Here is a 24,570-nt window from a genome sequence, read left to right as displayed (position 1 = left end):
TTCGACACGTGTTCTCTTTCTCTTATTTTCTTTGATACATAAAATTTCACGTATAAAATACAATAAAATTACTTTTTTTCAAAGCGTTTGTTTTCCTTATTTGATAGTTCAATCAAAAATTGTTACAATTTCATTCGATTGCAGTTCCATAATAAAATCTCCGTTGAAATCAACATCACTCTGCGATTTTCCTAACCACTTTGCAAGAATCGAGGTTAGGTTGCGATCGTCGATGGAAAAAATAATAAACAATAAAAATATATTTACCCCACTATGATATTTCTCCATGGAGAATTTGTTCATTCGCGAATAATGTTGAACGTTGAATCACGCAATTGACAACTAATTCATTAATAATTTAAAGCGACAAGCGAGGTAACGCTCGAGTAACCGTGTATTGTGTTCGTTATATCCGTTACAAGTATGATTCATACAATACGTCTGAAGCCTTGCGTAGGAAAATGGCGCCTTCTATGCGCACGTTTAAACTTATCATTAGTTTATTGCATCGTGCGTTAACCCGGAAATTACTGTTTGAAGAAAATGGCGGTAATTTTAAAAAATTTAAAGCAGTATAAAACATACTTTATCATAATATATAAATATCAAGTATAGATTGGCGAAGTATGCAAAAAAAAAAAAAAACTAAAAAGACAAAAAACACACACACACACACACACACACACACACTAAAAATATGTATTTATAAAAATTAAATTTCGGAATTTTCCAAAAAACGTAAAATTTTCTTCCTCCTGAATATTCTCTATTAAAATATTATTTTAAAAATTATTCGATACAATATAACAGAAATGTTTAGAGAAATCTGAGTTAATATAACATGATATTTTAATTGCGAATTTAATCCTGTGTTGATAATAAATGAGAATAAAATTTATAAAAAAAGAATACGCATGCTTGAATCATATAACATATTTTCTTTTTTTCTATCATAATGCAAAATGTTAAATATTTTTTTCCTTTAATTATAAAATGCAGAAATTTTTGATGATCAAAAATATCTTACCACAGTTGTAATGTAAGAACTTCAGCATAGCAAATAAAGCTACTGTTTATTCATGCTTCTATGATTTCTACTCAAGATTTATTGCTTAAAAGTATGTTGTTGATACAACTCATAAATATGAATTTCATCAATTTCAAGAAATTATTAAACAAATGATTAATGCTAAGTACATTCCAGTAAATTTCATACTCGCGATTATTCAAATAATCCTTTATAAAAAGTTTATTCGCAACAAAGAAGTAATATGTAAGAAAACATTCTCTGAAATAAATTTCTCAAAAATATTACATTTCATATATTAAGACAAATTATCGAGGAAATATATAAAATATAATTGAATTAATATAAATATATATATATATATATATATATATATATATATATATATATTTTTTAGAAATTTGATGTGTCAACAATATGTAAATATATGTAAATATATTCAGATCTAACTTGTACATTTATACAGTAACAGACACTTCCTCAAAAATCAACTATTTTTTAATCAATTAAAAATAAAATTTAATAATATCTTATGTTCGACAACAAAGCACTTTCGTGCCTTATCACTGCATATTTATTATCATAAAACATGCATTTTAAATTATGGATAAAAGAGTTTTGATGACAGTTTTTTGACAAACTAAGCAAGCAAGTACTATAGGGTAGCAGCACACAATATAATATGCAAATTACGAAGAAGAGTAATTTTCATCAACAATCACGACAACCCTAAATGATCTGTATAGATAGATACCTTGGGTGGCTTTCGTTTGGGCGGCGACTTCCTCTCCGGGTCGCTGCTGGACGAGTCTTCCTGTGGGGTCTTGCTGGTATCCGTAGCATGACCATTCAATGACTCTTTATTCGCCGGTTTCCGGCCGCTCTTACCGGTGACCTTGCTCTTATTGATGCTGTTCACTGCCATGCTGCCAATATTGTGAATCGAATTGACCGCGCTGGGTAAGCAAGTGGTCGGTGCACTGCTGTTGTTCGCATTCACATTCGACGCGTTGCTACTGTCGCGATCCTTGCTGTTTGACGATGGCGTCTCTCGAGAGATATTCAATGGTAACGTGACACTGCTGACCATATTGGTGGTATTCTCGGTGCCGTCCTCGCATCTCGAGTGTCTCTGCAGCCATGCCTTCTTCAACTTATGCCCCGGGTAGCTAGTACTGCTGGGTGGTCTCGGCGCCGGACTGTTGGACTTTTCGCTGTCCGCGCCTGTGCTAGGGTTTACTTTGGCGGGAGTACCGGGCGCGCTGGGCGCTGGGCTGGGCGCTGTGGATGGCGCCGGACTGGGTATGGGTGCTGGGCTCGGTGCCGCGCTCAATGGCGCTGGATTCAGTGAGCACACGCTGCCGGTGCTGGCTGGTCGCGTGGAGCCATCGCCGCTGGCGGTACCCGGCGCCGGACTCACTGCCGTCACCGTGCGTTGCTCTTGCGTCGTTTGACTGTTCGACTGTGCCAACAACGCCGCGGTGTTGACAACCGTGGTGATGGACGTGGCGGCCGAAGCAATGAGCGGACTAGGCTCGCTCACCCTAGATAGAACAGGTTGGCCGACGCACTGCAAGGACAATGGTTGCGGTTCCTCAGTTCTTCTCTTCTTACAAATTTCCAACGAGACCGGCTGACCACTGGCATTGTCGCATAACAATGGCGTCGGCGCTTTTCTCTTGGGTGAGGTCGACCTCTCTACACCGAGATCGAGCGGTTGCGTCTGGAAGGCCGTAGTGATCTGGGACTGCGCGTGCTGCAGCGTCTGACCAGGCTGCTGGTGCGGACTAGCGCTGAGATGCGCAGGATGAGCGGGATGGGCAATCGGCCTCGAAAGCGGCGCCGAGGCAGCCGTTGGTGGCGAACCATGCAACGGCGGCGGCGGCAGTTTCGCGCTCGCCAACGAGCTAACGAAACGACTGTCATAAACCCGGCTATGCGCGGGCGGTGGCAGCGGCGGCGGTGGCGCCCCGTGATGATGAGGCACTTGCTGGTAAGGCGAGCTGCCGGCCTTCGAGGTCAACGGTATCGGCGCGGCGACGGGCGGCTCGGAGGCACGGCAGACCGGCGTACCGGTCATAATACCAGAATTAGGCTTGCCGTAAATGTGCGGCGGCGCCGGGCTGCTGACTTTCGGCTTGGAGCCGGCTGGCGGCGGCGTGGCGTAATGTGACGAGGGCGTCGGCGAGGCCGTGGGCGGATGTGGATATGAATACGTAGACTTGGCTGCGCCGTACGGCAGACCCGCTGGTTCCGGCCTGTTAAGATAGCGCGGTTCAGGTGGCGAGGGATGCGGTGGCGGGGGCGGTTGATGTGGATGCTGCGGCGGCGGAGCATGTGGAGACTGACGAGGATTATGTGGATGCAGACGCGGTTCAGGTGGCGCCGGGGGCGGTGGTGCATGGCCATGCGGACTCGGCAGTTGCTGCGTCGTCATCGTCGGTGCGCCGCTACTACCCCGGTGATGGCTGCCCGATGAAGCGATGCTCTTCGCCGCCTGTAGACCGTCCAAGTGCGCAGGATGCAGATGATGAGGGCTCTGCGTCGGACTCCTGTACGCCTCGTACGCCGATGACTTATGTTGCGGCGCCACCGATTGGAGGCTCAAGTAACCTCTCGAGCTGGACGAGTGCTGTTGCGGTGTCGGTGCTTTCGCCAACTCCCTGCCCTCGTTCTTCACAATCACCGAGCTTTTATGATCCGATAGCAGAGACGGTGGATTCTGCAGCACCTCTCTACCGTGATGGTCCCTATCGAGATCGCCGGCCATCCCGCTCTTCCCCGGCAGAGACTTTGGTGGCGGCTGCCGTAGCTCGTTCTGAATCTTGAGGTCGTGTAGGTACGGCGGACAGGACGGTTGATACGTCGATGAATAATTGAATAGATTCACGTTCGGCTCGGCTTTCGGTAGCGACGGGCCCACTACCGACGGTTTCTCGTGAAGAGCACCGACTGGCAACGATGATTTCGACGTCCGCGTGTGCGCCGGCGGAGGCGGATACTCGACTTTTCCGGGCACGCTCAAAGGTCGAGAGACCTGAAACAAAATATTTATCAATAAAAAAATGTATTTACAGTAAATTAATAGTAACACAATTTATAGTAAATTAATCGTTTATCACAAAATAATTAGCGTTGCATTTCGAAACAGATGAGTAATTTGAATGTTTATTTTATTATTATAATAGACTTAATTAGGAGAATATATGAGGAAAATATATATACAATGTTATATCTATATACGACATAAAAACGTACCTGTTGAGCCGGCGACGCCGTAGCCGCGTAGTAAGCGGCTCTTTGTTGCGCGGCGATGTGATCCCTTGTTGCATCGACCTGACGCTGGACTTGCCTTTCAGCTGCCAGATTCTCTCGCTCACGGATTTCTCTCATCTCTCGCGCGGTCTTTTCGTATTCCTCGCGCTCCCGCTGCTGCTGCACCACGTTTACGGGATGCGTGGTGACGGCGGCGGCGGGCGCTCCGCCAGGTGTACCGCCGAGATGACCAGGATGACCGCGATGACTTGCAGCGGCGTGCGCTGCCAATCCCGGCGGCGCCCCGTGGGTCCTGCTTGACGGATGCGTCGGCGGCGGGACGACCGGCAAGAAATTACTCCATGATGGTAGCGAAGACTGCATATTTTTCTGCGGGACATAAGGTACCTACTTCAATCAATACTGCCAATCACTTTCGTCACTTATCGCTAATGATTTTTTCAAGAATACTCGTTACAATAAACTTTCTAATATTTCATGTTAAACTTTGAGGATAGAGATATTTATAAGTGTCTATAAGTCGTACAATATATCTTACAAATTTTTATTTCTTGGACACTATACAATTGATAGGGAGGAGACTGATAACACCATCATTCTTTGATGTTTTGCAGCGTCTTATTAATAGTGTTTATTAGATCATCTTTTTTAAGGAAAATGACCCTTATTGGAGATACTTTTACCGTCAATAATCTATCAAATTTTAAAAAAAAAACCTAAATGTAAATTTGCATTTATATATTTTGCATTTCTCACATATGTTCCAAAGTCAACATTTATTATTATGTTCTATTGTTATGCAGATACGTAGTCGGGCCGAGACGTCATTCAATTGTCGGGGCAATAACAGACAAACGCAGACCAACGTACGCGTGGCACACAGTAATATCACACATATGCAGTAATTATTATTCTACTCATTCGCGAAACAGCAGCGTACGCGGCGCGATAAAAGACATACATTAATTATTTTTAGAGCATTATTCTAATGACGTAGCCTCCAATCGTGATTCGTAATGTATGCGCATTTGCAAAAAAAAATATGTGCCCAACGGAAAGTCGCGCTTGCGTGATTTCCGAGATATCACGTTTCGTTCGCGTGTTTATTTCAGATTCTTCGCTACGTCTTATTAGCATACACGAGTAGACACACATACGGTTTCTTTTGCGGTACAGATCAAGTGCACTTTAACTCTCTGGGATTTTCCACATATGTCGATGACACACTGTGGTGCTTAATCTGAGGAACATAAAACGAGTAAACTGGTTTTTTTTTTCTCGCGTGTCGTAACGTCGTGCACAAAACATGATTACGGTCGGGCAACTACACATTCATGTTATAACAAGTGGTATCGCATCTACGCAAAATAGAAAAAAAAATACAAGTTAAAAATAAGGATACAAAAAAATTATTTATCATCGAGTCGAAAATTTGCAGACACGTAACTTATAATGAATGGAGAAATAATTTATCTGCAAAGTTTCGCGATTTCGCGTTACGTTGAAAGTTTAATGGAAAACGTACATAGATATAATAGTCGAGGAGAAACGAATTAAGACACAGTGCTACCGTGATAAAGAGAGAGAGAGAGAGAGAGAGAGAGATTTACACGATTAACGTTGCACGAGATTGTTCAGATCGACTGACTTCATTAATGCCACGGTACCATAAAAGGCCTCGAGAACACTTCTCTCTCGAAGCTAGCGAACGAACTTGAACGTTTAACTAAGTAACTTCTCCGGGAGGATCAAACAAACAACTTCCGCTCGCTGCTGACGCTCATCGATTAAACTTGACAGAACTCGTTTCAAGAGCGACTGTAAGGCTGTAAATTAATGTAATCAAGTAAAACCGAATCGTTGAAGCTGACGAGAGGAAAGACGGTAAATATTGTGTCGACGGTTTTCCTGTTTCCCTTCGGACTCGAAATTCCAAATAACACATCAGCTACTTTGAAGTTGCAATATACTTTTAAATTCGTGAAATTGCAAAAATTTCTTCAATTTTTAGTTTATCAAACTTAAAATCTGTATATTTTTTTTTTATTAAATAAAGCATTTATTTCAACATAATAATTATTACACCCCTGAAAATGTATCCACCACTAGTCCTTAATATTTGCAGAAAGCTGAAGAAATTAGTAGTATAAAAAGAGATACGTCACTCGCGATACCTTTTTTCCTTTTTATAAGAGATTTCTTTAGTCTATTATTAAATATTTTTCACAGATTTCACGCTATTTTAATAAATGCATTTAAACTTATTAGCTAATATCCTTCTAAGAAAATTTAATTCGTATCTTTTCTCTCGAGTAAGGATCATGTCAAGGCTGTTTCAATGCCTCTCGAGATAAGAAAAAACTCGCAGGATGACAGAATTTGATGAGATCGAGAACAAGAGCATGTTGCGAATCTAATTATAAGCTATCTGAAGAAGAAGGTTTATTATGCTAATCGGGACGCGAGTAAATGTCAACCCACATTCTGTTTACCTTCTTGCTCGCGTCATCGCGTGCTTTACGCGCACGCACGTCTTGTGTGTGTATGCGTGTCCTTGTATAAAAAGATACAATGGACGCGAAACACGATACAAAAGCCTATAGTTTTCTTACTGTTTAAAAAAAACTTGACAAATATAACGTATATGCTGTATATCTATCATGTGTATCCGAACTGTCACGTTACATCTCTTACCAAAGATGCTTAGATAAAAAAAAATTTATACGCAAGAGCTTCGCGTACAAGAATGTAGTTATTTATAACGCTCGTTTTTTATTAACAAGATTAAAAAGATTACTGCAACTTATATTTTTATAAAATTACATTTTATAAATATTTTATATATACTTTCTTTATCTCTCCTTCCTTTCCTCCTTATATATCTCTCTTTATATTTATTATTTAAAATTATAAGATTTATTAAGTTAATAATAAATTTGTATTCGTAAAAATTCATAATTTTGTCGAAATTTAACAAATGATGGGAATTCATCTGAACTAATCTAATTCTTCTCAACTTATACTCGAGTACGACATACAGGGAGCTTTGTTAATACTATACTTGAACACACCACCGGTTATGTGTCGTGAATGATGTAGGACGACAACGAGCGGAGACGAGGATCGCCGCGGGGGGGGAGGGGGAGAGGGAGGGGAGAAAGAGACGAGGGAGAGGAACGGAGACGGATTATGACCGATTGCGCGTAATAAAAGCGACGTACCATTCAGAGTCAATCAAGTACCGCTCGCTATTGGTTCGTTGACTTTCTCTCCTGCTCAAGCCCGCACCGATAAACTTATCACGCGAGGCGCGTGCTTTTTCACCGTCTCCTTCGCACGAAGTATATATATATATATATATCTTTCGTAAATAATAACGAGATTATGCATATAGGCGCATATATATATATATATATATATATATATATATATGCGCCTTGCAATCTCGTTATTATTTACGAAAGGGAGATTTTTCGCTATTTTTCATTAAAGGAGATACACAAGAGGAGGTTTCTCAATCGCAGAGACGCATGCGTGGGACACGGCAAACGCTCGAGTCACGTTTACGGTGAATGGTAATCTCTGTGTAATCCAGCATAGAAACTACCGCGCTAATTCGCGGTTCCATGAGACATTCGCATTCGCGGAATATTCAGAATACAATACATATTGTAAAAACTTTCTAATTTCCGTCGCGCGCGTGAATTTATATTAGCATCCCACTGATATCGCGAAGACACTGTACTAAAATACATTTTACATATCGGAGCAACAACAACGAGATTTATTTCGAAAATATACCAATTTTCATTATTTCATTATTTGAGGATGTGATATAATTAAGTCCAATCGTATAATATAAATTATATATCATACAATCAATCACGTCTATTATATAAATATTATATAAATATTATATCAATTCTTATCATTAATATATTATACATCTACGTATGCATTATTATATGCATATGTGATAATATATCTATTCTAATACTGTGAAATAAAATTTTTATTGTAACCATATTTAATAAATATTTGATTAATTGCTATCATTGATAATTAAAATTGTTATAACGACAATTCATTCATAGCCTCTTTGCAATTCTCACAAAACATCGCCGTAAATTTCTCTTCCTACGTGCCATCGCTCCAATTATTCCGCTTATCGCGCGCGCGCGCCTTTATTGCGTGTATTATTACAGAGAGGAAATGATTTTACGCAGATAGCGCGGGTGAGTCATATCCAAGGAAAGCTTAGATCGTCTCGTAATACGATCGACACAATAATAATTGCGTACATCACACTCGTGTAACGGATCTTACGTATCGCGTCGAAAGTGTCGTGTGTGTCGTGAAAAGCGCTACAAATACAAACGTGATCGAATTTCAAACACGTTGCCGGAATAATTATCGAATCACACCAAAGTACGGTTTTTGCTATCAAGGACATTCATCAAACAGTACGGGATTAACGATTATAACGGCACTGCCTCCATTGATTATTCACTTTTACGAGCGTATCTGAAAGTAGCATCTGTCCTTGAAGCGATCGCAAATATACATTGATATTAATAGATTACGGATCGCGATTAAATTATTCACGATTGCGCATAAGAAATGAAGTGGACAAAAATTAAAGAGAAAAATTTGTGTCGTGCGATGCAAAAGAAAATTTTTCAATGTTAAAATATACAGTGCTTGTAGTAATCTTTGTTTTGCACAAGCTCCTTTTTCTCATGTTTTCGTTTCTTATAGCATCAAACAAGCAAGGAATAAATATTCAAGAAGAAAATAAAAGGCATAATTAGACTTGTCTGTGTACAGAGCGAAGAGGTACTTGAAATATCCAAATCACCATATCAGAAATAAACAAATGCATATACAAGACAAACGACCCTTCTTTCATCATTTCACCCTCGTACTTTTCTCTGGCACAACCACTTATTATATCATTTATTACTTTGCTGTGAATAATACTCCCCATAATCACAATGTGATTGATGGATTATCGTCTCAAGAGAATGACGTAGATTTTTTCTGAAATCATACTTTTTTTGACATGTGCCGATTTTTCATTTTGACATTTTTGTCTATCTTAAGAAAATACCTGAGGAGCTTTTTAAGGTTTAAATTTTAAGTTTTCCAATTTACAAAGTCTTCTAATAATAAAATAAAGCAAAAAAAGGAAATGTTCATATATTTGAAAATGATATACACATATTTCCAAGAATATCATTATATATATATCACAAAATTGAGAAATATAGAAAAATATGAAATATAAGATTAACGATTTTTAAATACGATTGCATCGTAAGTGTATAATCTACTCTAAAAAATGTCGGGAATTTGGCAATTTTTATCGCGATAGTTGAGGTGGAATTTACACGTGGAAATTTAAGAACTCCGCGATTTATTTATATCGAAACCGATAAGAATCGCATCTATCATTATTATATGATGAAAGTAACTTTCATCAGTCACTAACTTTAATCAGTCATCGAACGACCGATGGCCGCGAACAACAATCGAAGGCAAGATAAATGTGCGCGCCTTATCGATGACAACAGAACGCGCGCTATCGTAATCATAAATTTATAATATTGTCTGAATAACAGATCGATAAATCATCATGCACAAATATCAAATATATTCGATCATAAGAATCCGTGCCGTTATAAATGTTATAATCCGTGATTGCTCGCTGAGGTTCACGACACATGCGAAAATTTTATTAAATCGTTCATCGTTGATTCGTTATCTCGGATTATGATTAACCTCTGGCATTCGAAGGCGATTTTGTAAGAGAGAAAAGCGGACGGAAGCGAGCGAGGATTTCATCACGTCGAATAATTTATACTTAATAAACAAAGTTCTCCACGCGGCATTAAAAATTATCCGATTGATATGATAATGTATATGCATATGAGAAGAGGTGATCCGTCTACGTGATGTGTGTATCGATAAATAATATATAAATAATGCACAACTGCATATGTATATATATATATATATATATATATATATATATATATATATATATATATATATATTGAGAAAGATCCGAGATCTCTCTTTCCTTGAACGGTTTTTGCGGCGTCCCGTATGTACAGAGAGAACAACTTCCAGTGTAAATTATTTCAAATACTTTCACATCGCTATTTCCATGCTAATATATATTGTAATATGTATATAATGTAAAATTCCAAAGTGGAATCTATCTATCTAGATATACGAGCAGGAAAAATACTGTGATATGGAGGCGTGAGTAGCTTGATTAGAGCGAAGGTCCACGGATCGAGTTTAGAGCTCCAAATATTTTTCTCTGCTCTCAGTTTACATCTTACAAAAAAAAAAAATAATAATAATAATAATACCTGTTTTCCACACAGGAGAATGCATACTCCGGTCGAGATTACCACTCGAGGGGCGGGTCATGGAGATTTCAAGAATACACACTCGGCAGAAACTGAGACCGGTATATATAATTTCGAGATGGTATCAAATTATATTTTGCTGAACTGCGCAAAATTCACGCTAATACGTAAAGAAGCTCGATGGCGAACGAAATCGAAAACGCAGCCGGATTCGCGGAAATTTTCTGCGCGCGTTGCGAAAAGCGCGCCGCACAGAAAGACGCGCGTATTATCTTATCGTCTTATAGACGGGAATATTACGCCGCGAGCAAACAGATAATGGTAAGATAACTTCCGATAAGAGAGACCGGCGAAGAATCGGAGTCACATTTGGTTTATTTTTATGACTATGCAGGCACTCATATGTCGAAGCGATAAGGAAAAAGAAAAAAAAAGAGCCACATACCGTGCATGTCTTTCATCTCAGTCATGTCTTACTCAGCCTTCAATCATGTTCGAGAGAATAAAGTTATGGTTAAGGTACCGATGAGATAGTATTTGGGACTCAATCGTAATTATATGGCCGATTTAACGATGCGACACTTGTTAAAAGCAAGATAAAGTCTTGAAAAATCTTTCTTGTTTCGTATCGGCGATAAATATATTATCGTTACAAATATTTTGGAGATACATATTTGCTTCAGATAAAAAATTATCTTCTAGACATTTTATTAAAAGAAGTGTACACATACACACACACACATTAACCTTTGTATATATTATCCTTAATTTTTAAATAAATAGTAAAGTATATTTGTTCAGAGTTTCTAGAACACTCAAGAAATCATGACATACATTTTTGTCATTTAAAAGATACGAAAACGTGTAAATAAATATTAAATTTTTGATTAAATTTCTAGTTACCCTTAATTCTTAATATATTTTTGCTCGATGTATTTTTTTTATTTTTTCACGCAATATTCAGAAATAATTTCAACTCTGTTTTTCGCGTAGCGATTGAAAATAATATGCAGGTGAATTTATTAATTTTTCGCTATACACAACACACATTTTTCAGCGCGCTAAACTTGAAAGGAGCTGTGTCAAGCGATTCGTAAGAAGCTAAATCCGCTGACGACACCGCCGAGGAAGCTTGAAGGCTTCCTATGTGCTTAATACGCAACACGAGAAACGCTGATTATACACTTCCACTATTATATCGCCTTCGCGAACTCGGCTATCGTCCCCACAGACGGTGCTTTGTAAGCTTTGTATCAAGGTTCAAAACGTATTCTGTGATAAATCTGTAGACTACTTTGTTCAACAAAAACTCGATTATCTCTGATCGTCTTTCCTGAATTAGGTATTTGATGCCCTCGTTGCTCTTGTCGTCGTGCTCGCGACAAAGTCCATCTCAATGCGAATCTCACGAAATTATATTTTATATATTTCGATTACAAACACGATAGAGAACCTTATCTATTATTCTCGCGACTTTATTCACAAAAATGCGGGATACCAGGTGACCGGTAAATAAAGGATAAACTAACGCGAGTCTTCGAAGAATCGTGTATAATGTGTGCATTAAGCAGCGCACACGCACAGCGCTACTTATTTGCCGGATGCTTAACGGGATCTTTGAATTTCTATTGTGCCGACTCTATTCAGCGTCGGGCACAATGGTACACAGAGCGATTATTGTATGAGTTTTTTGCGTATAAGTTGCGGGATACAAGCGTAAAAGAGAATTCATCTTGCGTATCTGACCTCGCGATCTCGGGACGCTTAATTACGACGACACTAACTGCCGTATATATCGCGAGTAATTAGCGAAAGATGGCAATTTTGTAATGGTAATGAATGAAACTCGAGTTTTCCCACCGCAATATGTATCATCGCGACCAACGAAACGTAAAACCTTCTAATTCTTATTTCTCTCTTGCACATTTGTATTTAGTAAAAAATTCTAGATAACAAAATTATATTATATGCATATGACTAAGCAAACACGTTCACATTTGCTTTTATAGAAAAAGATATTTATGCACTTGCAAAAAGAGAGAGAGAGAGAGGGGGGGGGAGAGATGACATTATAGGATGCTGGACATATACGTTAATAAAGAGCGTGATTTGAATTTTGAGATATTGATCTGTGGCAAAGGACGAAACGTCTCGTTCTTCCCGAATCTATGATATTCCTATGATAGCGCTTGGAGTTGTTCCTAAAATCTTGACTCATTCGCAAGAAGAAAAAAAAAAGGAAAAAGATTTGAAAAGAGAGACAGAGAAGTGTTTGCACAACGCGTAGAAAACAATGGGGTCAAGATTTGACTGTTTGCTCCGATTTGTAATAAGTTTAAAGGAAACTTCTCCGTTCACTCTTCGATCTAAACAAATCGATTTCGATTACACTTTTGTCTTTCATCTCCTTGGGATTTCTGAGAAAATAATCGAGATCAATAATATGATGATACATGCATATCATTATGACACATGCACGCTGAGATAAATGTTCTGTCGATGCAAGGACGTGATTAAAGATTGACGTGATTATAAATTGATCGGCAGACAGAGTTGGATATTATTTTATCCGTCTTTCTCTCATTAATCTGTCTGTTTCTTTTTTCTCCTTTCTCTATCTATTTCTTCCGCTCATTCTTCCTTCCTTTTCTTATTCTCCTTTTTCTATCGTTCTCATTAGTGTCATTAAAAATTAACATTCCTTTATCTGTATCTATACTGTTGAGTTTCAAACGCGTAACGCGTAAAACTATTCTCTTCACATAAAAAAAATTCACATGATTATTATCATCGTCTTATTCTATCCGCCGCTATTATACCACCTCATACACGTTTGCGCGTTTTCGTTTAATTGCTCGGAAAGAATTTATCATGGAACAGAATAGACTCGGAATAAACACAGGTAGAACAAACTTTTTTTTTTCTTTTATCACTTATTTTATGACATCATCGCGAGACATACCCGAGTTTCCGACAGGAAATCTACGTTGAAATCACGCATCATTTTGACACGTCGTGTACACGTGTGTTTGACGGCCAAAAGTAGACGGATATGTAGGTATCTCCACACGATGTGACCTTGCGATCGCGACGATGTCGCCGACCGGGAAAACGTCCGTAAACGAATATATCTAACCGATCTAACGGATCGCCCAATTCACGTTCGACCTCGTCGTGCTGTGCACCGGAGAAGGGCTCACCCCTCCTCCATCTAACGCGCGATCAAACCAAATTAGAGGCTGCACATTATGCGTGTATATATATATATATATATATATATATATCTGTGTGTGTGTGTGTGTGTGTTCGTGCATCCGTAACTCGAGCTAATCCGCCCAACACCGTCCTACACATATGTGTGTTCGTCCTATCGATATTACGTCATCGTGCATATATATATGTATATAATCATATATACATATATGTAGATCGTGGAACATATGGTATCATACCGTATACATATGTACGATGGCGTGTATGACCCCTTTATACGAAGACGCGCGACTTGCTTTCGCGTATATTACGGATAACTGTACTGGCAGACTAGTCGGCGTGTATATATGTGTGTACGGGATGCACGCGCGAATGCATTGCACGCACATGCGTGCGCGCGGTTAGCAATAAGGAAAAAGAGACGAGCGCGCCGCGGGAGGAAGAGCGAGTAATTTTTATGTACGTGTATTAGACACACATCGGAATGTATACATCTATGTGGACGTTGCGGTAATTAACTTTGCACGGAATTAGAAGGCGTGGGTACATGGACGAGCAAATTCACGAAGCGAGGGAACGAAAGGTGTCGAAATTCCGAGCGCGGTTAGAGAACGTTCCTAGAGGAAGGCGATTGCGGATGCGTTGCATAGTTTATAGTTCATAATACACGTTGCATGGTACAAGGTTCTTCTCGCTACTCCTGTCGAGCGTGTCAATTACTACTCTGCAGTACGTGATAAATGCTCGGAATGCAATGAAAAGAGATAGAAATTTGAGACATCAAAATATTTTGATTTTTACAAAAGATACATAATTATTTGTCTTAATTTCCAGCTATTATTTTCCTATTCTATTGTTTAAATTTTTTACTGTAACATATATTTTTAGAGCCTTTTTTTTATATTTGATCGAAAATATTTTGCCTGAAACTAGCAATAAATTCTTTCAGAAAATCTTCAAACAAATTGAGCTTTAAAATCATCTTCTTTTCTTCAAACCGAGGGGCGTCTCACTCACCAAAAATTTATACATGTATTACGAATTAATAGAAATTACAAGTGATTCCATATAATTTTCATTCAAGTTCAACTATAGAAAACGTATTTTTAGGTAAAAGATCATTATTTTGAGTTTTTTTCTTTTGTTTATTGTTTACTTCTTTTGCTTAATTCATTTTAAGTTTTAAGATCTGAGTACATAGTAACATAACAATTTATGACAGACGTAAATCATAGTCATAAAACACACTTTGGTGCAGAATTCAACGTTCTCACACTTAAGACCCTTAGACATTCTTCTGAATATTCCTTTTAAGGTCGATTCATTGTCAGACTATACGGTACAGACCGTAATGTATGGGATAACAAATCCATCGACACAACAAATTAAAATGTATGTTTTGACTGCTTTGGCAATTGTTCATCAGTTGACAGTTGACAGTTTAGCAGTCACAATAAATGGATCAGCGACGATGAATTGGCTCTTATAATCTTATTTTTAAACGAAGACAAAGAATGAAGAAATAAAATTGAGTACATCCAATATTTAAAAAAAAAAAGAAAACTTGAAGAAGAATATTGAACATTGTTCAAAGACTTAATAATATAATAATCTTATCAAAACAACCTATCTGTAGATAGTCGACTGTATTTTGTAGCAAAACATCAGTAGTATTGATTTTTTTACCAACAATACTTTATTTTCAATTTATTTTATTAAATTTAAAAAATTATCTTTCTACGGTTGTTATTTATTTATCTGAAATATTGACAAATAATCAAAAATCTAACTCTCAGAGAATTAGTCATATGTATCTAAAATACGTTTTAAAGACGTCATAACAACATCATTTTTATTTTTGAAGATGTTTTAATCTCGTCTGATTTATTATTGTTTTGTATGTTCGCGCAGAAAATGGAGAGAAAGATGAAGGAGGCAGACAGGATTGAGATGTTTTGACGACGATAAACAGCGTGAAAGTTTTGATATCGCCAACATTAACGATCGAGGCGATCGAAACGGGCATAACTTCCTCTGATATCACTATCGACAACCTCTTTTTTCCCCATTCGATGTAAAAATGAATATCATATTCGACTATCCATTCGTTATCTTTCACGAAAGCTAATTTCCGTGCCGTATAATTAATTATCTTTGCTAATATAATTGCGTCATTTACCATAAAATTTGCCCACACAATCTTCAAGCCATACTTTTTTTTTTTTTTAAGCAGACAATGTAGAATATGCACATGAAAGTATAATTTGAAAAATGATTCTCTAAAAATGTAAGAGTAAAATTGAGAGATATGAAAATTGGAAAAAAGCATTATATAATTAACTATATTGTCTCGCGTGTGCACGCACTGTCAGAACTGCATAATAAATAGATGTCGCGTTATCAGGTTTATATAATTAATACATGTCATTGCAATATACAATGAAGCGTGTGTCCCGTACTTTCTCGAGACAACTGCGGAATAAAAAATGTTATGAACGATCATAATTACAAAGGCTATACTTTCTTATTCGTATCTCGTAAAATGTTCTAAGAAAAAGCGCTAACAATAAAAGATAATTTCGAGTTGCCGAGAAATCTCGTTTTTATTATCATATTTTGTCATTCTATTCCGTTTCTCGTACGTGTCTCTCCTCGTAAGGCCGTAATCTGTTTCGAATTCTTATAGCCATGTAGGACATATGTAAGTTCGAGCACGTATAATGCGAGAGAATCGCGAACTGAATCTTTGAAATATTTGTAGCAAATTTCTTCACTTCTCGAAGATTAGTTCATGCAACAATGAACAGCAACTGTGAGAAAAAATTAAAAAAGCACGCAAATTTTCTCAAAGTTTTCTCATACGAGAAGTTTGCTCGCTTCTTTCCACGCGATCACCCCACGTGTTTTCTGCAATTGTTAGCCAATCTCGGATGTGTTGCACGCACGTCACGCCCGTCCGCGATAGCTTGGCTAACTGCCAAGGTCGATCACAGAACCACGAAATGAAACTGCTATTATATTTCGAAGCACGTTGATACGCATTCTTCGCACTTACCGAACAATAATATCGCGAATATATGGATTGCATTATTAAAGAAAAAAAAAACATTTTAAAATTTTATCTCGCTTTTCCAAGTAACAAGATTTATTTTATGATCCGTGTCGAAAATAATCTTACCAACTGACAAAGTAAACTCCTTGGGTAACGCCGCGATTTCCACGTTGGTTGCGTCGATGGATTGTATTGATTGATAGCAGATGAATATCCGAATCGTTGCCATTTTGATAGAAACTTTTCTTCAAATTCAATTAATTGCCTTCTCTGTTCTTGATATTGCTTGAGAAGAGATTCTTCAGTTTGTATTTGGCACAATTTTTTCACATTATTAGCATGTACATTAGCATATCGTTGCTCATTATCCTTGCTCATGTTAAATAAACGGCTACTTCCGAACCAAACATTTGAACAAAAAATGTATAAAAATATTAACAACCAATCACACATTTAACCGCGTTACGCGAATATTTACTTGACAGCTGCAGTTATCGCAGTTATCAAAATGATTACAAACACGTGGAAAACTTGCAGGACATGACTTTTTTTGATGTTATGAATCTTATTTATGAAACTCGCAATGGTGACACTTTTTTTTTTTAGATAAAACGACTAAACATTAAAAACTTGAAAGTGTAACTATAACACATAATACCGTTATACATATATGATCGTTCAGCGTAGGGTCTTACTAGAACCCGAGCTCTATTCTAGCATTACTGCACGTGAATACGGAGCTTTAAAAAGAAAATGAGCAGGAAAGGGAAGAAAAGGAAAAAGGAAAGGTGAGGTCAGAATTTCGAAAAATCCGTTAGAAAAGTTGTAAGGGAGGTGGATATATTATTTCACTTATTTCAAGGTATAGCTATTTTGTTGTCTAGCTTTCTCTTCTTTTCTTGTTATTTAGAAAGTCTAATAAAGAGTCTGCTATCTTTCTATCACAATGATAGCAACGATTGGATTATTATCTATCGATATAATCCATTGTTGCAACTCACTGTTGAGATTTACTTGCAACTTTCAGCCGGATTTCTCACGCTCTCCTCTTATTGCTTGCGCTTTAGCAACGCATCGCCGGACGCTCGTAATTAAGGAGCGCGACACTTATTATTAGTCTCAAGAACGTGCATCACAAATGTAATAGCACAATACCCTAATTTTAATTGTTATAGAACGTATATATAATTAATAACAGAATAATAATTATTTTTGTTATTAAAAAAATAAAATATTAAATGGAGAATTTTAATGAGAATTTTTGCTATTAGAGTATTGTTTATATTTGTGATGCAGGGTCCTGAGATTAAATGTCGCGCTCCTTAATTATGAGTGTCCGACAATGCGTTGCTAAGGCGCGATAAGAAGGGGAGCAGTAAGTAAGTCAAGAGATTCGCTCGAAAATTGTAAATAAATCCCAGCATTGATGCAATTAATGTGAAAATCGCCGTGTTATCCAAGAAATTTGTCAGTTGGTGAGATTATTTCCGAAAAAAGTAACGATACAAAAAAGGTAAGAAACAACTTTTCTGGTTTCAATACCCTTTTTGTGCGCGATTTGACGAAAAAAAGCAAACAAAAATCCTTTGCTAGGATCGTAAAACGAAGCAACAATCCTCGCATAGTCTACTTTTTTCCTACCTATTTCTGGGATAAGAATCGCGAAGTAACGATCTCATCAAGAAATAAAGAGTACACTTTTCTTGGGAGAAACTCGAGCTTTCTCATTAACTCGTTAGACGTCGATGCAAGAGGGATGCTGCTGGTTCTCAAAAATGAGAAACAACGGATGGATGTAATAATTAGTAACAACAAGAACAAGAACATATTAGGATACTTTTGTCAAAACTCTGCACGAGTTATCGAACGATGAAAAACGGGTTCTCGCTTCTTAGATTATGAATATCGAGACAAACACAATTATAGACATTACGTAATGTTCGCATTATAATGTTAATATTCTAAATATTGAGTTAATTTCAAGAGATTATTTCAATCGCGTAAAATGCACCAGACAAAGTTTGTAAAATAAATACATGTCTTTTATTTTTTATATTATTACTTTTTATATCATTATTATTACTTTTTTTATATACTATTTTTATATTATTATGACAAAAAATATTTGAAGCTTGTTGTAATAATGAAGGAAATTTCCGTATTTTCTTGTGAATATGTAAACCATGGATTCTTTATTTTTAATATTTTCATCTCCATATGAATTAAATTAAATTAAATTAAATTAATTAAATTAATTGATAATAAATTTTAAAAAGTTTTTAAATTCCCAGCAGATAAATTTGGCGCCATAAATGATGTCTCCAGAGTGATAAAAAGAAAAATCCCACCATTCGAAAATGAATAGTAAAGCGTGACTAACCTTTTGTTTTGCCACCCTAAAGGACTCCTCAAAGTGCTTGTGTACTGCAGCGGCCGCCTGTTCAGCAGCCCTCTGTTTCTCAAGCTGTTCTATCTTGGCCTTCTCCAATTCGCGCACGTCCGCTTCGCGGCGTTCCCTGTAACAAGTAAGCAACGAAAACTCAGTCTCGCCATTACCACGCGATTATCGGTGCGTATAAATTAGCCTACGGGCTTACGAGGTTATTGGCAATTAAGAACGGATTTATAGGCGCCTCGCCAACGTACCGTCAGCGAGTAAATTCTTAAATCTCGTGATTTCAACTGTCAACTTGCAATTCTTTGTTAAAGATTAATAAAAATATAATAGCTACTTGTTGCGTTATTATTATGATTATATTCCCTATCGATATAAAAAATCAAATTAATTTTACTTCATTATAAATTTTATTTTCATACTCTTTTACATAGATTACCAATCATAATGCGAAATTATAGCAAGTATCAATATTTTAATATTGAAATATGGTCTTTCAAGTAGCGATAAAAAATAATGCCATCTCGCGCCAATGGTCTTTGGTCGAATGTCCATCAAAGCGAAAATGTCTTTATTTACTTCTCGTTGTTATACCTAACGATGCTTAAACGAAATAGATGTAATTTATATGTCCGTAATTTATACGGTCGCAAAGGGGAGAACTCGATCGTTCTCATACTCCTTCGCGTCCCTTATCGATTTATGTCTGCCCTACGACCTCCGTTTGCTCAGTTCAACGGAAATTCCGAATAGCGTAACGCGAGGGGGAAAAGAGAAATGTAGCGGTTATATTCTCCATTTCCTCTGAAGGCAATGTGCATCGTCAGCTGTTCTCCGTTATCATTCTATCTACGATGTTTTAAGCAGATATTTGCGATCTAATAATAATATAAATCAAATAGAAAATGTTTAACAATGAGAGCGCCAAGCGCGGATATTAGTAACGCACAAAAGTTTTATTATTAAAAAGCAAACTTTACAATAAAGACTCTAGAAAGGTGGATGTTTCCCTTTTTTTGGCCATCATCAGCGTACATAATAAATAATTATTAAATAAGAGCGTAGAAAATAGAGAATAAGAATTCGGAGAATAAAAAGCAAATTAATGGTTATTAAATTATGTCTGTAAAATAAACGAAGCGGTTTTTTACGAGTAACGTAAGAAATTGTGAAAATTACAATTATGAAACTTACAAATATAACTTTCAGGTTGGTCACACGTGGATGGAAAAATATAAATTTGGAGAGCACTTTATTCGTAAACTGTCAGTGTAACGATAAATATGAATTATTTTTAAAAGTAAAAGGGAGAGCAAATAAATAAACATGATACGGACAATGCGGCCAAACAACGGAAGGTTGTCAAGAACGAAAAATAAAGTATGACTGTCAAAGTATCATGTTACAAATATATACAATAACAATTGTTGTCTATAATAAACGGCATGTACGATGTTAGGATAAATTTTGACAAGATCGATAATATCCAGGCATCTAAAGAATTTTTATGAAAATGTCAGATCGGTCACTCAAATTACACAGGTAGAAGTCTCAATATGCAGGCGTGTAGAAAGTGACCAACAGCGCAAACAAATAAGTAATTAAAAAGAGAAATAAAAAGTAAAGTGTATAAAAATGTCAAGTTTGATAAAATAAAATTGATAAAATACAAAGAGTCGAGTCCTCTCATGTAAAACAATAAAATAAACAAATTAAAATAAAATAAATGGAATAAATAAATTAAATAAATTAAAACAAAAAAATGGAATAAATAAATAAATAAAATAAATTAATGTATGGATATAAGAATAAATAAATAAATAAAATAAATTGAAATAAAATAAATAGAATAAATTAATTAATTAATGTACGTAAATTATTTCGTCCAATGTTTTTCATTTATTTACACGCATTCACGATAAAAAAAAAATAAATTATCGTTTCGAAGAAATTCGCTCATCTCGCGTAAATGCAGGGCGAGTGAGTACGCGTGCGCAGCGACGAAGATAATAAAACGCAGCGTCTGGCTGGTATATCTATCTCGCGACTTTTTAATGGGAGGGAAGGGGGAGCAGAAGAACAGATAAGTATTCATTAACGCTTGCGCAAGTTATTTATACTGTTACGTGCGCAACGCGCGTGTTTATCTGCACGCTCAGTCGGCGGATCTTACAATGCACGCGCAGGATCCACAAGCGCGATAAATACATCCGCGCGTATCTTTTTTTCCTCGCCGTCCCCCTCTCTCATTTTGGCTCGCTATTCTCTCCCTATATACCAATCTAAAAGATTCATCAACGTGCACGCGAATATCTTTCTTTCTTGAAAAGACAAAAGATGAAAGCAACTGCGACGTCTCTTAATTATTTATAAAGATACACAATATACACAAAAAATTAAAAAATCTTTAGAAAAAATCTTAGAGAGTTCAGATTTACAGTTGCTACAAAGTTTTATAAGCCAAGTTAAGAATATAGGTTCGTAAAAAAGTGTAATAGTACTTAAAACTAGAGCTAGAGATAGAGTCCCTAGACAATTACTACTTGTCGTTATTCTTTCTTCGACACTTACGGACGTGTGGTCTCAAATCTATAAATAATAAACCATAGTTTAACAATAGGCAATAAATTACATGTTTGGCCCCCGACCTTTAACAAATTCAGACAATGTTTTCTAATTTATTGCAAAAGGTAGTTATTCAAATCTTGATAGATTGATCATAAAAAGACTTTCTTCTATCTAATTAGTTCAACAGAAACTATTTTAACACGTTGTAACTCATTTTTTTCAAAGACAATACAAGAAAAAGGGTGGGTTCAAGAGACATCGTTGGGTTAACAATCCAAAGTGATTGGTTCTTACTTCTAGAACCAACAAATCAACGGCGAGTGTTGACAACACGCAACGGTTGTGTTTCCTGACCGCATCCAATGAAACTTCTTCTTTTTTATGGTTCTTCAATAGCTTCAGGTTTCAATAGTTACAGATTTGCACTGTCTTAAATGTGTAAGTCTTTTAGTGTATACAAAATTTGTACGTATACAAATAGTGTATACATACAAGTACCTAAGTTTATGTTACGTCATTTATTGTCTAAAAATAACAACACAAAATAAAATGCGATAATTATCGAAAGCATAATATGTATCTATACTGTCAAAATATGTAAAAATAATAATTTTGTATATATTCGATACATTATATAGACTCGGAATAAATATTTTTTATCGCACACATGTTAACAAATTTATTCTAAAAGACATATAAAAGGATAATTACTGTGAATTAAAATGAATATGCATGCGCTTCAGCATTGACTCATCTATTATTATTAATTTTAATAAAAAAAAAATCTAATTATTAATCTTTTCGTATACGTTGCGCGTAATAAAAAAGGATAAAATCTTCAGTTCAAAAATTGTTTCATTCTCGATTTTCAATGACATGTTAAGAGCGCAACACGCGCAGCTCGTTCCAAGTTTGCACTTCGACATTTACGACATTGATTGCTGAAATGCATATCGCTGCAGTTGTGTAAATGTTACGAGCTTATCTACTCGCTTTTCGCTGACTGCATCATTTGATATCGTGGCGCCGAAACGCAATTACGCACGATCGCGTTATTACTTTTCGCTTGATCGTGAAGTAACTTAAACTTCGTTATCTAACGTTGCGAGATTTTTTCGAGGTCGCGAGGATGCAAACAGCTTCGTTAACTTTGAAATTGTTTAATTGAATCAGATCGCCTTGATGTCCGATTTTATATTCAACAGATGGTAAGTGTATTCATTCAGTGTCGTTAAAAAAGTATAATTCTTTTAATAGATTTTTGTTGTAGCTGATCTTTATAAATTTACAATTCTGAAAGATCAAGTTCAAAACTCTTATCATTGCGAGCATTAAAAAAAAAACATTATCGAGCAAAATACATGGCGTTTAAAAAGTGATGAATCAATTTTTAAGAATGTATTTTTCAGACAAAATTATAATTAAAGACCAAAATCTCGTCAAATCATTTCAATTGTAAAAACTCGAGACTCGAGATAAAATAATGAGTCATTAAATTAATATTAAAAATTCAGTATTAATATTGAAGATACCAAATTCAGCAAAGAACACGTCCTTGAATACAAAAGTATAGACAAATAAATATAAGTCTTACAAAATATACCCATGAAGTATAAAATATCCAAGGTTTTTTCCTCTCATCTAAAGAAAAGGCAGATTCCCTTGATACCATTGATTCGAGTGTGTCCGTTCTTCGCAAGAATTGCACGGTGACAACATGCATTTACTCGCGCGATATAATGCAACTCGGCAGCACTGTGGGGGCTACTGAAGGCAAAGCAGAAAGAAACAAGGCACTTCCAGGAGACTCGCATACGTAGAAGCGCATACATTCTTGGAAGGTATAATATGTTATTAAAATGTTGTTGTACAATCCAAACCGCATATATATAGGATATTGTAAAACTATCCTCCCAGATATAAATTCTTTGATTAAGTTAATTTTTGTTTCATGAAAATTTTATGTGTCACAATTCCTGACAACTGAAATTCGTAATATTAATTTATTCTAGTTATTAATATGACTAAATAATGATAATGAAAAACAATAGAAACAATAGAAAATATTCTGCGATTAGCTTTCAGTGAAGAATAAAGGCAGATCGGGATGTCACACATCAGATTTTTCCTGTTTAAATATATGAATATATCACAAAGGTCAAACAAATTTAAATGTGTCATGATATAAGGCTATTTCCAAGTTTTTGCAAGTTTCTAAAATCTCATTAGCGCTTGAAAAGATCATACAATAAATAGAACATAATTCTCTAAGTTAGCTTCGTTCGATTAATAATTAAAATAATAATGTAATAATTAAAAATTATAATATTAATTTATAATATTAATTTACATATTAGAGGGAAAATAATGAGAACGAAAGTTTATAAAGTACGCATGAAATCGAAAGAACAGCACGCAGAGGGATATAACGTTAATGCTAATCGAAAGTATTAAGAAATCGTGACCATCAATATATCGTCTTACGAAGCGAATAATATTGACTTCGCTGCTTTTCCGCTTTGCTCAGCCAAAACAAATCCGTTTTTGCTATAATGTTTACATCGAGGGGAATTATTCTCCATATAACGTCTGTGCAAACAGAAATTTCGCCGAATCTTAATGTGAATAGCTCGCATGGAATGTTCACAAGCGTGACAAA

The 24,570-nt window shown here is 36.4% G+C and overlaps 1 protein-coding gene across 6 annotated transcripts in view; it reads right to left on the bottom strand.

Annotated features, from left to right (window-relative positions):
• The window catches only part of LOC126850609 (probable JmjC domain-containing histone demethylation protein 2C), a 258,584-nt gene that overhangs the window by 8,230 nt on the left and 225,784 nt on the right, over positions 1 to 24,570 (bottom strand). For 5 of the 6 annotated variants that reach the window (XM_050593756.1, XM_050593758.1, XM_050593760.1 and 2 more), the window contains 3 exons: positions 19,329 to 19,464; positions 4,286 to 4,690; positions 1,782 to 4,064 (listed from right to left, as the gene is read on the bottom strand). In XM_050593756.1, coding sequence (XP_050449713.1) covers positions 1,782 to 4,064; positions 4,286 to 4,690; positions 19,329 to 19,464 — 2,824 coding nt within the window. The remainder of the gene's footprint in view (positions 1 to 1,781; positions 4,065 to 4,285; positions 4,691 to 19,328; positions 19,465 to 24,570) is intronic. The other variant, XM_050593759.1, reaches the window with a different exon arrangement.

This window comes from Cataglyphis hispanica, chromosome 6, assembly GCF_021464435.1.
Source record: "Cataglyphis hispanica isolate Lineage 1 chromosome 6, ULB_Chis1_1.0, whole genome shotgun sequence".
Taxonomy (NCBI): Eukaryota; Metazoa; Arthropoda; class Insecta; order Hymenoptera; family Formicidae; genus Cataglyphis; species Cataglyphis hispanica.
This window is presented reverse-complemented; position numbering and strand designations above follow the sequence as displayed.